The sequence below is a fragment of the Gekko japonicus genome, unplaced genomic scaffold (assembly GCF_001447785.1).
Source record: "Gekko japonicus isolate JY-2015 unplaced genomic scaffold, Gekko_japonicus_V1.1 scaffold1807, whole genome shotgun sequence".
NCBI lineage: Eukaryota > Metazoa > Chordata > Lepidosauria > Squamata > Gekkonidae > Gekko > Gekko japonicus.
Genome location: NW_015173190.1, coordinates 376,263 through 389,547, shown reverse-complemented (window position 1 = coordinate 389,547; position 13,285 = coordinate 376,263). Strand labels below are relative to the sequence as shown.

At 39.8% G+C, this 13,285-nt stretch overlaps 1 protein-coding gene across 1 annotated transcript in view; it reads right to left on the bottom strand.

Annotated features, from left to right (window-relative positions):
• Positions 1–4,933: 4,933 nt before the first annotated feature.
• The window catches only part of LACE1 (lactation elevated 1), a gene marked incomplete at its 3' end in the record, with an annotated part of 156,454 nt that continues 148,102 nt past the window's right edge, over positions 4,934–13,285 (bottom strand). The window contains exons 9-10 of the mRNA XM_015422611.1: positions 5,291–5,361; positions 4,934–5,034 (exon numbers count right to left, since the gene is read on the bottom strand). Of these exons, the coding sequence (XP_015278097.1) occupies positions 4,934–5,034; positions 5,291–5,361 (172 nt within the window). The remainder of the gene's footprint in view (positions 5,035–5,290; positions 5,362–13,285) is intronic.

The following is a 13,285-nucleotide window of genomic DNA, read 5'->3' as shown; positions in this document are numbered from 1 at the left end:
CGTCCGTCCTCCTTCGTTTGAACCGGATCCGCAAGAGAGTAATGCTTCTGTATCAATCAATAGCAGTTCACATGCCTCAACAGAATGCCACTTTTGAGGAACTAATTATTCTAAAGTCACATAGCTTGCTCTGTGAATAACTGATCTGCTTGATTTGAATACTCAATGGCACTTCAGCGAGCACCATCTTTGAGCATGTTATTCCACCTCAAGTTTCAAACAAGATTATCTGGCACAACTCCTCCTTCTCTAAATGACATTCTTTAGTCTTGCACTTAATAAATATTGAAGTAAATTAGTGGGAGGTTTGGGCATTACAACTGGAACAACCAAAAATACACTTCACTAACACTTGTGTTTTCTCTACCTCCATACCAGTCTCATCCTCCATCTTCTCTCTTTTCTCATCCTATTTGGATCAAAAGCAATCCCATCACTCATCCTCTCTCTTTCCTTATACAGATCAAAACAAATGTCAGAAGGCTCTGGTAATGCAATTCCCATTTATACAACACACTTCAATTTTAAATTTATATTTTATATCTGTTGAATTGTCATGGTTTCCACAAACACTTTGGGAACTGTCATTTGGTGTTCTATTTAAAAAAACAACTTAATCCCTCTTTACAGCTACAGTTCTCAGAGCATCCTGAAAAGGACTAACTTTTAAATTAGTCTCTAGGGGGAGTAGGCCCTCACAATCAGGCTGCAGGCATCTCAATATCCACTTTTGCAATAAATGAATTTGCTTGTTGGTTTGTTTGTTTTTTGGTTGTCATTTAAAGATAGATGACAAAAGCACTATGGATTTCTGTTACTATTTGTGATATTACAGGTAGAATTTTATCATAGTCACACTAGTAGAAAATTAATTTATTCCAAGATGGGTCCACCAAGCTGTTAATCTGACTAAACCATCCACTCTTTTTCAGTTCACTGGCAAGTTAATATATTGTCTGTTATTATTGTTGTTAAAGTCAGTTATTTTAACATATAGAGCTTTGCACCCCAGCCCTAATTAGTCTAAGGACCTCGCCCCCTCCTCCACCTGAGGCCCCCTTGGTTAGTGGGGTCCCCATCTTATTTTGGATTTTGCTGCTTTAAGTGGCACCCCCTTTTAGAGCCTAAGGGCCTGGGGATCTGGAGCGCAGGAAGTCTCATAAAGGCACCTGGGTACGGTCACGAAAGCCCAGGAAAAAGGTAGGGATGTGCTGGTATTACAAACTTATTTACAAAGATAGCCCTACAACATACCTGAAAGATGGTCATCCAGCCTCCGCTTGAAAATGTCCAGCGAAGGAGCATCCACCCCCTCCCGAGGCAGTCTGTTCCACTGCTCAACCACTCTTACAGTTAGGAAGTTTCTCCTGATATGTAGCTGGTAACGACTCCCTTGTAATTTCCACCCATTAGATCTAGTCTTGCAATCCGGAGCAAGAGAAAATAGATCTGCTCCATCTTCTACATGACAGCCCTTCAAATACTTGAAGACTGCAATCATGTCCCTTCTAAGCCTTCTTTCCCAGGCTAAACATACCCAATTCTTTCAGCCTTTCCTCATAAGACTTGGATTCCAACTCTCTCACCATCCTGGTTGCCCTCTTCTGGACACGCTCGAGCTTGTCAACATCCTTCCTAAAATGTGGTGCCCAAAACTGGACACAGTACCCCAGGTGAGGCCTGACCATAGCTGAATAGAGCAGAACTATCACCTTCCGTGATCTGGACACAATGCTTCTGTTAATTTATCCTAAGATTGCATTAGATTTCTTCGCAGTCACATCACACTGCAGGCTCATGTTTAGCTTGTGTAGTCTCGACACAGCATTCTGCACTAGCTTCAAAACATTCTCCAAGCAGGGCTGGCTCACTCACTAGGCGAACTAAGCAATCGCCTAGAGCGGGCCAGCCCTTAAGGGTGCCAAACTGCACCCGGGCCCGTACTCTGGGAGTTTCTTGATTATTTGTGTTTTTCATTCTTCCTAAAATGCATTTATTTTTGAAAATTGGTGGGCGCACGGGTGGTGGTGGTGCCAGAAGGGATCCTTGCCTAGGGTGCAAAATAAGCTGGGGCCGGCCCTGTCTCCAAGGGTACTCTCAAGCAGAACATATTTCAGTAGTCCAGTCTAGATGTAACTAAGACATGAATCACTGTGTTTAGATCTGACTAAACCAGGAATAGACGCAACTGACACACCAGCTGAAGCTGGTGACAGCTGTGCCAAGTGGCATTCCAAGCTGTGAACCTGGCTTTTCAAGGGGAGTATAACCCCATCCAAGACAGGATAGATTCTGAAGCAACAGACCAAAGTTTGAGTCCAGTGGCACCTTTAAGACCAACACAGTTTAATTCTGGGTAGAAGCTTTTCTGTGCGTGTACCCTTCATCAGATAATATTGAAAAAGTTTTCCTCAAGCCTTACATATAGGTAGAGAGAGGGTGGGGAGGTTAGTTGCCAGGAAGGGCTAGTTAGAGTCAAGACACATAAGTAACTGGGCAATAAATATAGTTGAGATTGGATTAAAGCAGTTAGCACACAAATACAAGAATTAACAAACAGATGTGAGAACTAAGTTTGAGTCTGGTGGTACCTCCAAGACCAACAAAGTTCAATTCTGAGTATGTCCGTGTGACTTTTTTTTACTGTTATCAAGCTACTACCACTGGATTACAGCTACTGGTAAGGGACAAATTGGCTCTGCTGCCACAGAGACATAATTGACGGTAAACAGTCTTAATTACGCTAAGAAGTCAGTTACTGCCATCAGAGGGCAGTATTTGCTATCATAAATATGACAAAATTTGTAAGGAGTCAGGAAATGTTTATAATGGAAATATCCCAAGACATTAAAAACACAATGATACTTCATCTACACTTTAGGTCGATACTGATTTCCTTCATATAGTAATATAAGTTTTGTCCTTATATTAAATAGACTGAAGAGAAAAAAAAGAAGTGAAATGACTTTGTACATATAATCAAAGTAGTATATGAAATGAAACTGTACAATTATTCCAGAATGTTTATTGGAACTTCTGCTTCTGTTTGCTATGTAGCATCAAGAACCTCAGATAAAAATATTTCTATATCAATGAGTCTATAATTTGGAGGACCATATGGAAATTTTTGCATAACCTTTGCACAGAAAATATACAGATTAAACTTTAAAAAAAATGAGCTGGAAAAAACAGATTGTACTTTATTATTAAGACTGCTTACAATCCAGAGTTCAACTTGCAATGCCTCAAAACAAACATATTTTAACTGCTCAAATTAAATCATCAAAATCTGTACAAGGTGGTTGTTTAAAATTTTTTTTCACTGGGCCTCTGTATGTTTATAGTAAAGCCTCTCTGTACACACTGATTGTGTGGTCATAACTAAAAATCCTAGAATATACAGCTGCCTTGAATTAGCTAACAATAAAAGACCTATGTTCTCATTCCAAAATATTTTATTGTTGTAGAAATGATGAATATATATTCTATCTCACAATCTATAAGAGGTATAGCTAACTGTCTTCAGCGCAGAACTATCAGTTATGTTTCTTCCTCGGAAAGCTTCGGGGCTTGAATACTTCATAGTTATAAATGCTGTCCCATTTAAAATTTAGTCTGTGGTAAGTGGTAAGCTCAAATGGAGTCAGCAGTTATTTTCTCCAAGTACAACTGCACAAGATCAATTTGTGAGTGATACCACATAAGGCAGTAACTACATGCTACCTCTTTACTATACATTTCTGTTGTCAAGAGAAATGACCTTGCACCAAGGCATTTATTATAAGAGCGCTTGTTTTCAGGCCTAAATTAGCCATGGAATGCTTGCCTATAAATTGAAATTTAGAGGGTGAAGGTGTTATGGAAAAGCTGCATGATGTACACATAGATTTAGAGAACCTACACACAATATAATGTAAGTCCTTTAGTTACAAGATACCTGAACAGAACTCTCACCTTAATCTCTTCAGTAAGATTAAACAAAAAATAAGACTGATGAGCAGCACATGTCATGGTAGTAGTGCAGAAAACCTTGCTTGGAACTTGCCAATCTGATGGCCCATTGGTCTGATTCAGCAAAACAGAAGTTCATTGGTACCTTAAAGTCTAAGAACATTTTTCCAACATAGCTTTCAGGAGGAGCCAGGGCTGACTTCAAAGCCATCTGATTATTTATGAAAGCTTATGCTGGAATAAATTTTGTTAGTTTCTAAGGTGCTACTGGACTTCTTTTTTCCTGTACTTTCTTATACAAATGATCCTTGGTGGAGCCAGTTTGGTGTAGTGGTTAAGTGTGCGGACTCTAATCTGGGAGAACCGGGTTTGATTCCCCACTCCTCCACTTGCATCTGCTGATGTGACCTTGGGTCAGTCACAGGCTCTGGCACAGCTGTCCTTGAAAAAGAGCAGTTTGTGTCAGAGTTCTCTCAGCCCCACTCACCTCACAGGGTGTCTGTTGTGGGGAGGGGAGGGGAAAGGAGTTTGTAAGCCGCTCTGAGACTCCAAGTGAAGAGCGGGGTATAAATCCAATCCTTCTTCTTCTGTAATTGACCATCAAGGTTGCTCAATTTTTCTTTTAAAAATACATAACTATTTATTTATTTATTTATTTATAGTCAAATTTATGAATGGCTATGAATCTATGAATGACTTTGGGGCATTAATATATCAGCAACCTCCATTTTGGCATTTAAATCACATTATCAATTACTTTCAACAGTGACTTTTTGTGCCACCTCTCAGGAGAAACCATTTACCATGCTTTTTCATCCATTCAGTGTTTATTTACTTTTCCACTCTGCAAATCGAGTTTTGTTGTTGTTATTGTCATTAGTTCAAACGAGATTGGAAGGCTTGTTTGGAGCTGGGATAGGATAAAAAGGAAGGGAAAAAAGCCTGAAAAGCCCAACCGATCTAGATTTGACTGGGTACTCACTCTGTCACACAGCTCTTCAAACGTGAAGTCTGCAACGGTTCCACATGCTTTATTCACTCTCAGCCCTCTGCCTTGTACTTTTAAAATCCTTGGTCTAGTTACTATGGGAACATGAACAAAGACTCAATCTTGTCTGGATAATTACTATAAAACTCATCTCTTACAGATAGGAAATGCATAGCTTGATGAATAATAGCACATGATTCAACACATAAATTAGACAAAATGCTGATACAATGACTGCCACTTGAGTGTGGCATCAACCCATATACAGCAGTGGAACTTATTAATTGGTCAGTGGAGATTGGGCATTGTGTTCTAAATGTATTCTCTTTCAAGAGAAATTAACTTACGTACAATCATTTTGTTTTTGAGCCAGCTCATCAAACAACTTATCCATGACAGCCTCCACATCAGCTTCACTTGTGCTACAGTGAAAAGAATAATAGAATATGAAATTAATAACACTTGAAGCCAACATCAAACAGCTGCCTGAGCTTGCTTAGCTTTTTGCCCATGAAAAAGAGAGAGAGAGAGAGAACAGGATGTTATGTTGTAAATACAAACATTAGATTTAGAATACACTTAAAAGCAGAGAACATTAACTCTCAGGTAGAGGATTCTGTTTTATTTGCATACACTGAAAGACTTCTGTGTTTCAAGCTGTTTCTAGTAATGAGGCAACTTGGGCAAGGCAAGGCCATCAACACTATGCATGTACACAATGAAAAAGACAAGCTGCTGTCAATATCTTGCATGCAAAATAAGAGCAAAGAGGCAAAAGCTGTCAAGAATCTGAAGAAAAGCCTTTTGAAATCAGGGAGAAAATACAGTCAAATTTAGTTTTTATCCACCAATGGCTTTAAGCAGGCATGAGTGAAACTGAATATACCAGCCAGACACTTCCCAGGATTAAGGATGCAATTCTTTTCACTCTTTCTTCGGAAAAGGTTCCAGTGAATTCACTGGGATTTATTTCCAAGTGATCACGTACAAGATCATGTTGCATACCATCAGCTTGGAAATATCTAAAAACCCTTCTTCACATAATTTTATGCAGTCCCCAAGGACACGTCAAGCCATCATATAACCAGCTTCCTTGGAAGGCCATGAATCACAGGGGTTATAAGATAAATATTTCAGCTCTATTATGTGGTAGTTCATAGAAACTGCCCTTATACCACCAATGATTATTTCCCTCAATTTACACTGAAAATGAAAGCTCCTCAAAACTTTGAGATGAACCACAGCAGATATTGTAAATTACCAAGCCAGATTTCAGGTTTTATAGTGGCATACCGATTTGTTGGAAATACAATTTTAATCAAACGATGTGGAGGACACTTGCTGAGCTGCCAGCTAGGCTAGTTATTGAACTGAATGGAACCTATCAAATTCTGAGGTCTCTGTCTCCCTTCCCTGAATACAATATCTACCATCCAGCTGAGTCTTGCTGCCAGCACCCTGGGATTTCAGTAGCACAGAGAAACCATTTCATCAGGAACAGGGGACTTTTAGGGAGGGCAATGATCCTGTAAAGAAACTACAGACATCTTGAATTGTGCCCAGGAGCAAACTAGTGGCCAGCACAGATCTTCAAAATGTGCAAAATAATGGGATTGATCTTAACAGATTTTCCATTGCAGGGAAGGATGACAGTTTTCACTGATTCTCCCTTCTCACCTCAACTTCACTCTTATTCTGTTCCCAGAAGTACATTGACCCCACCACCAACACAACATCTACTGACTTATCTATCTCAAGGGTAAATAGAATATGACAAGCAGGGACCAATGAGGGGAAACCCCTCACTCTTCCTTTTTGCCCCTCCCACTATCTTCACTTGCTTTTTCTGCCCTCCTCTCAGCTGGCACATTCCTTTCCTTTTTCAAGCACCCACTACTTCTCTTGCTTCCTCTGCCTTCCATCTTCTCTTCTTGGGCTCACCCAGCATTTGTACTGTTGCTAGTGGCTCCATCTGCCTGGCTCACCGGTGGTGGCTCTTCCACCCTCCCCTCCCGACACACCCAGCAGCACCATCCAGTTTTTTCTGCTGGTTTCGACTGTTTATAGGGTTGCTAAGCAATCCCCAAAATGGCAGCCAAGATCTTGTGACACAGCAGTAAGTTTCCCCCCTCAGTACATTACAGTTTTCAATGTTTTAAAAATTCCCATTAACTCTTTTCTGTTTTGTGCGTGCAAACCTGGTGCTAACACTGGTTTGTACAAACATCACCTGAGTGTGTCCCTGCCCCCAGTGTGGTTTTTTTCATACTGTACACTGAGGTGCAGGTTTAGTATCAGATGTATGACAATGCTTCACCCTAAATCACCAGATTATTTCTGCCAGAGGTTTTATATTAAACAGAACAGTAGACAAGAAAGACGACAGTATAGGTGCTACTGAGTCAAACAGCAATCTGACAGCACCTCTTTCTGGGACAGATTAGCCAGATAGTACTGGAACCACCAGCGCACTGTGCTCCTTATGCCCATCTCCACCAACCAGCCCAGAAGGGTACAATGGTCAATGGTATCAAAAAATATTGAGAGCTCCAAGAATATTAGCAGACTCACATTCATATGTCTCTCACAGCAAAGGTCTGGAGACACTCCGAGCTTCTGGAAATGCTATGGGTTGAAATAGTGGGCCCAAAAGGAAGGTTAACACTATGAGTTTGTTATCACCTACCAAATCAAATGACAGAGGAGGATTATAAAATGATGAATGAATTAAAGATAGCGGTTAGATGAAATAACTGTGTCGTAATAGGTGATTTTAACTAAATTGATTGGGTCAATATGTGTTCTAGTTGGGAAAAAGAGATTGCGTTTCTAGACACTCTCAATGACTGTGCTATGGAACAGATGGCCACAGAACCTACCAGGGGAGAGGCAATCTTTAGGATTTGGTCCTAAGTAACGCCCAAGACCTGGTGAGAGATGTAAAAGTGATTGCACCACTTGGGAACACTGACCATAATGTTATTTGTATAAATAGGGAGTTGCCCAAAAAGACTGACACAACCATTTTTAACTTTAAAAGGAGTAAATTCTCTGATATGAGGGGACATGAGGAAGAAACTGAAAGGAAAAGTAGAAAGGGTCAAAACCATTGGGGAAGCTTGGAGACTATTTAAAACTACAATCCTAGAAGCTCAGAACAAATATATACTGCAGATTAGGAAAGGCACAAATAGGTATAGAAAAGAACCTGCATGGTTAACAAACAAAGTAATGGAAGTTATAAAAGGTAAGAAGGATTCCTTTAAGGGTGGAAAGCTAGTCTCAGTGAGGTTGATAAAAGGGAACACAGGCTGTGGCAAATAGAATGCAAGTCCGTGAATGATCATGCAGGCAAAAAGGGAATATGAGGAGCATATAGCAAAAAACATAAAGACCAACAATAAAACTTTCTTCAAATACATTGGAAGCAGGAAACCAGCCAGGGAGGCAGTGGGGCCTTTGGATGACCAAGGGGTAAAAAGAGCACTGAATGCATTTTTTGCCCCTGTCTTCACTGTGGAAGATGAGAAGTGCTTGCCCACTCCAGAACCGCTGACTTTGGGAGGGGTGTTGAAAGACCTGAGTCAGATTGAGGCGATGAAAGAGGAGGTCCTACGACTGACAGACAACTTAAAAACTAATAAATCACCAGGCCCAGATGCCATATATCCGAGAGTTCTGAAAGAACTCAAATGTGAACTTGTGGATCTCCTGACAAAAATATGTAATCTTTCATTAAAATCTGCCTCCTTTCCTGAGGACTGGAGTGTAGCTAATGTCACTCCCATCTTTAAAAAGGGTTCCAGAGGAGATCTGAGAAATTACAGGCCAGTCAGGTAAGTTGATGGAAATTGTTATTAAGGAAAGAATTAGTAGGCACATTGATGAGACTCAATAGATGTTGTTTACCTTGACTTCCAGAAAACTTTTGATAAAGTTCCTCATCAAAGGCTCCTAAGTAAGGGGAGAGGCGGGGGGGAAGCAACTTACCCTCCCTCTTCTCCTGCCTCCTCCTGGCTGAATGAGGGCTGGAAGTGGGGTGGCCGGAAGCAGGGGGTGGGGCTTTGTCATGTGCCCCGCCCCCTGCACCTCACCCGGGGGAACTGCGTTTCCCCGCGTTCCCCCCCGAAATGACCTCTGATTGTGAGGCACTCCAAAGGGATATGTCGTGGATGGGTGAGTGGGCATCAGCATGGCAAATGGGGTTCAATGTGGCCAAGTGCAAAGCGATGCACATTACAGCCAAAAATCCTAACTATAAATACACATTGATGGGGTCTGAACTGGCAGAGAGTGACCAAGAGTCTTGGAGTCATAGTAGATAACTCAATGAAAATGTTGAGACAGTGTGCGACTGCAATAAAAAAGGCCAACACTCTGCGCAGGATTATTAGGAGGGGAACTGAAAACAAATCAGCCAGTATCATAATGCCCCTGTATAAATCAATGCTGCAACCTCATTTGGAGTACTGTGTACAGTTCTGGTCACCACACCTCAAAAAGGATATTATAGCATTAGAAAAAGTGCAGAAAAAGCAAATAGAATGATAAAAGGGTTGGAACACTTTTCCCTATGAAGAAAGGTTAAAATGCTTGGGGCTCTTTAGCTTGGAGAAACAACGGCTGATCAAGGTATATAAGATTATGCATGGGATATAACAGGTAGAGAAAGAAGTACTTTTCTCCCTTTCTCACAATACAAGAACTTGTGGGCACTCAATTAAATTGCTGAGCAGTTGGGTTAGAACAGATAAAAGGAAGTACCTCTTCACCCAAAAAGTGATTAACACATGAAATTCACTGCCACAGAAGGTGGTGGTGGCTACAAGCATGGATGGCTTCAAGAGGAAATTAAACATATGGCGCAGAGGTCCATTAGTGGCTATTAGCCATAAGGTATAGATAGGAACTCTCAGTCTGGGGCAAGTGATGCACTGTATTCTTGGTGCTGGGGCGGGAGCAACAGTGGGAGCGCCTCTAGTGTCCTGGCCCCACTGCTGGACCTCCTGATGGCACCTGGTATTTTTGGCCACTGTGTGACAGAGTGTTGAACTTGGATGGGACATTGGCCTCATCCAACATTGGCTTCTCTTTCATTCTTATGTTCATAAGATGGATGAAGGCACTATTAAAGGTCTGGGACTCTATACACAAAAACTTTTATACTAAAAGACCGAGACTAATAATACCTTTAGAGGCATTCACTCTACCAAATGTTTATATGGGAGGAGAATCATTAAGATACCAGGACATTTTGGACAAAAAAGATAATCTTAAATTACCAGAACAGTTTTCCTGGTGGAAGAAAGCGCAACTGGAATCGATATATTTAAAGGATAAGAGGCTTGGATTTAATGATAAAATAACTGAGTTAGAAGAAATTATGTTAACAGCAGAAAACAAAGTGATAAAGAAATTATATAAGATTTTGTTAGATGATGTGATGATAGATGAAATGGTGAAAAAAACCATGATTGCATGGGCCCAGAATATTGGGCGTAATATTAACTTTGAGGAGTGGGAGCAGATTTGGTTGAAAAACATTAAATTGACTAATGCTGTATCATATAAAGAGAATATGTATAAGATGTTTTATAGATGGTATATTACACCAGATAGACTAGCTAAACAAAACGCTACTTGCTCAGATAAATGTTGGAAATGTAAGAATAAGACTGGTTCATTCTATCATATGTGGTGGTTATGTGATGTTACAAAAACGTTTTGGAGATGGGTACATGAAATAATGCAAAAAATTACAAGAACTAAGGTCCCATTTATTCCAGAGATATTGCTATTGACTATATTTCCGAAAGACTTTGATAAAGCAGATAGGTATTTGATTGTTTATTTGTCAACAGCTGCAAGGATTTTATATGCTAAATATTGGAAAACAATGGAGACTCCAACGAAACAAGAATATGTGAATAAGCTGTTTGAAACGGCAGAGAATGATAAATTGACGATGGAAATGAGAGCTGGAACGGACGTTCCAAAAAACTTGGAAGAGATTTTATGACTGGTATAATATAAGCGTAATAACCTGATGCAATTTGAGTACGCAGAAAAGATAAGCTAGTAAAATAGATAATGAGATTTGAAATGTAATAGATAATTTAAGAATAGAAGATGGAATAAGCCTCCTGCTATATGTTTAATGTTTGTTAGTGGTAGTTATATGTTGTTGTTTTTATATATGTCTGTAAAGTGTACCCTTGGGTACTCAAAAAAAAAAGATGGACGAAGGCCAACAAACTGAAGCTCAGTCCAGGTAAGACTGAGGAGGAGTTGTTTTTTTATGACCTACTGGAAATTAAGTCAATCGGATGCCTGGTGCCAGTTTTCAAATAATCTAAATGAGACTCCAACCATTGTTTCCTGTTTTTCCTGACCACCACAGGAGGAGTGAGAAGGGCTGAATCCCAGTGTTCATCACACCATCTGCAAGGTATCTGAGATTGCTTGAGTAGACAGCTGATGAGTTTATAGTTTTATTTTGAATGTGTTTATGCTTTTATTTTGAAGTTGAATAAATGAAAAATTTCCCTTTTTCTTTTGAGGATTTTATTGAAGTCTTTTTTGACTTTCAATCAGACTTGTATTTATTCTGAACCCACTTCCTTAATCCTTTCTGTTTTTTGGTATCCAAACAAATTTCCTTGCTTTTATTTGGAATAAGTTGTTGCTAAATTTTCTTTTTGTGCTCTCAGCACATGCCTAGAGAACCCTTCCGCACAACTATCACAGGGAACTAAGAAAGGGATTACCTTTCCATTTCAGTCTGTACATGTTCTTTTCCTTGCCTTGTCTGGGTCCAAAAGGATCCCAGTCCAGGGTTCTGACTGACCCCCAAAGCTGCACTGTGGTGCCTCCCCCCCATGCTAATTCCATAGCTGCTAGCAACAGGGAAAAAAAGAAAAGAAATAATTCCCCTGACTGAGGGCAAACCCTTCCCTTAGATCACGACACTGGAACTTAAATAGACTTGGATCTCAGTACTTAAAGGCCCGCCAACTCTTACAGAGCAGTCGTTCAACACAGATTATTAGAGACACCGATCAGTATAGCCCCCACCATCTAAAATTATGTGCATGGGTACCAGAAATAGGTCTCAGTTGTGGTGCCCATCTGTGGATTTCTTTCCCCACAGAAATTCAGACTTCCAATGGATTTTTTTCTTTCCCTCTCTCACTAGAGACCATTATGAAAATGAAGTTCTGAGATGGCTCACTGAGTTTAATTCAGAGAAAAGTATACAACAAAACTTCTTAAGTACGTCAAGAGCATTAGCAGCTTACTGCTCCCTCTTGTCTTGCCCCCTAGGAAAAGGACCCTCTGAAGCAATGAGGCATTCTTCTGCCTTGACTTACACAATGGTCGCTGGAAATAGTGCAGGTCATCCCTGCAATATGACATAACCCTTCTTCAATAGCCCTAAAATATGAGAAACAGGTAAAAGGTGCTCAAAAATATACACTGGCTACATTTAACACAAATCATTGATCCTCTCATTTAATACAGGTTTGATGACGAATATTAATTCTACCAATATACTGACTTTTTCTCTTCAGGAGATGAATTTCTGAACCCTGCTTAAAAGTTTATATCATACACTAGTTTTGGTCCAGAATCTGCTTCATGAAATGACTTACCATCTCCAGCAGGGAAAAGGAAAGCACAGGGATTTTCCACTGAAGCACCTCCCAATGAGATTTTACTCCTTCCCCTGGAATCTCTGAGAAAAGGGCTAAAACCCCGAAACTTAGGCTCAGACAGTCTGATCTAGCAACCCTGAGTATAACACTCAGAAATTAAGTTTCAGTTCAGGGTTCTATGTAATCCCAGAAGATGAACAAAACAATACAGACAGTCCAAACTGCAATTATAGTATTGGACAGAGGCCGTTTATTTGTACATTTTGCTTGACAGAAGCCCCAAAATTATTTAACATCATCAAAAGTAATAAAAACATGAAAACAATGCCACAATAAAGCTATGAGTAGATTGGTTCTTGTATTGGCTTGATTAAAACCACTTTCTCTTCTTAAATGTTGAAACAACTTTGCATCACATAGACTTGTATTCTCAAATTGCTCTGAGGGTAAACTATCATTATGGAAACAGAAATCAGAGCTATACAGATAAATTGTACTTATAGCTGTATTATAGTATCATTTAATATTTATCATTTCCAAATACAGACTAAATACTGAAGTAAATCAACATCCTAGATACAAGCAGATCATCTGTCAAAATAAGACAAGTTTTTGAATCCACAAATGGGAACACCCAATAGTAAATGAGTCCTTGTCAGAGGATTTGTATAAATAATTACTTTACCACAAT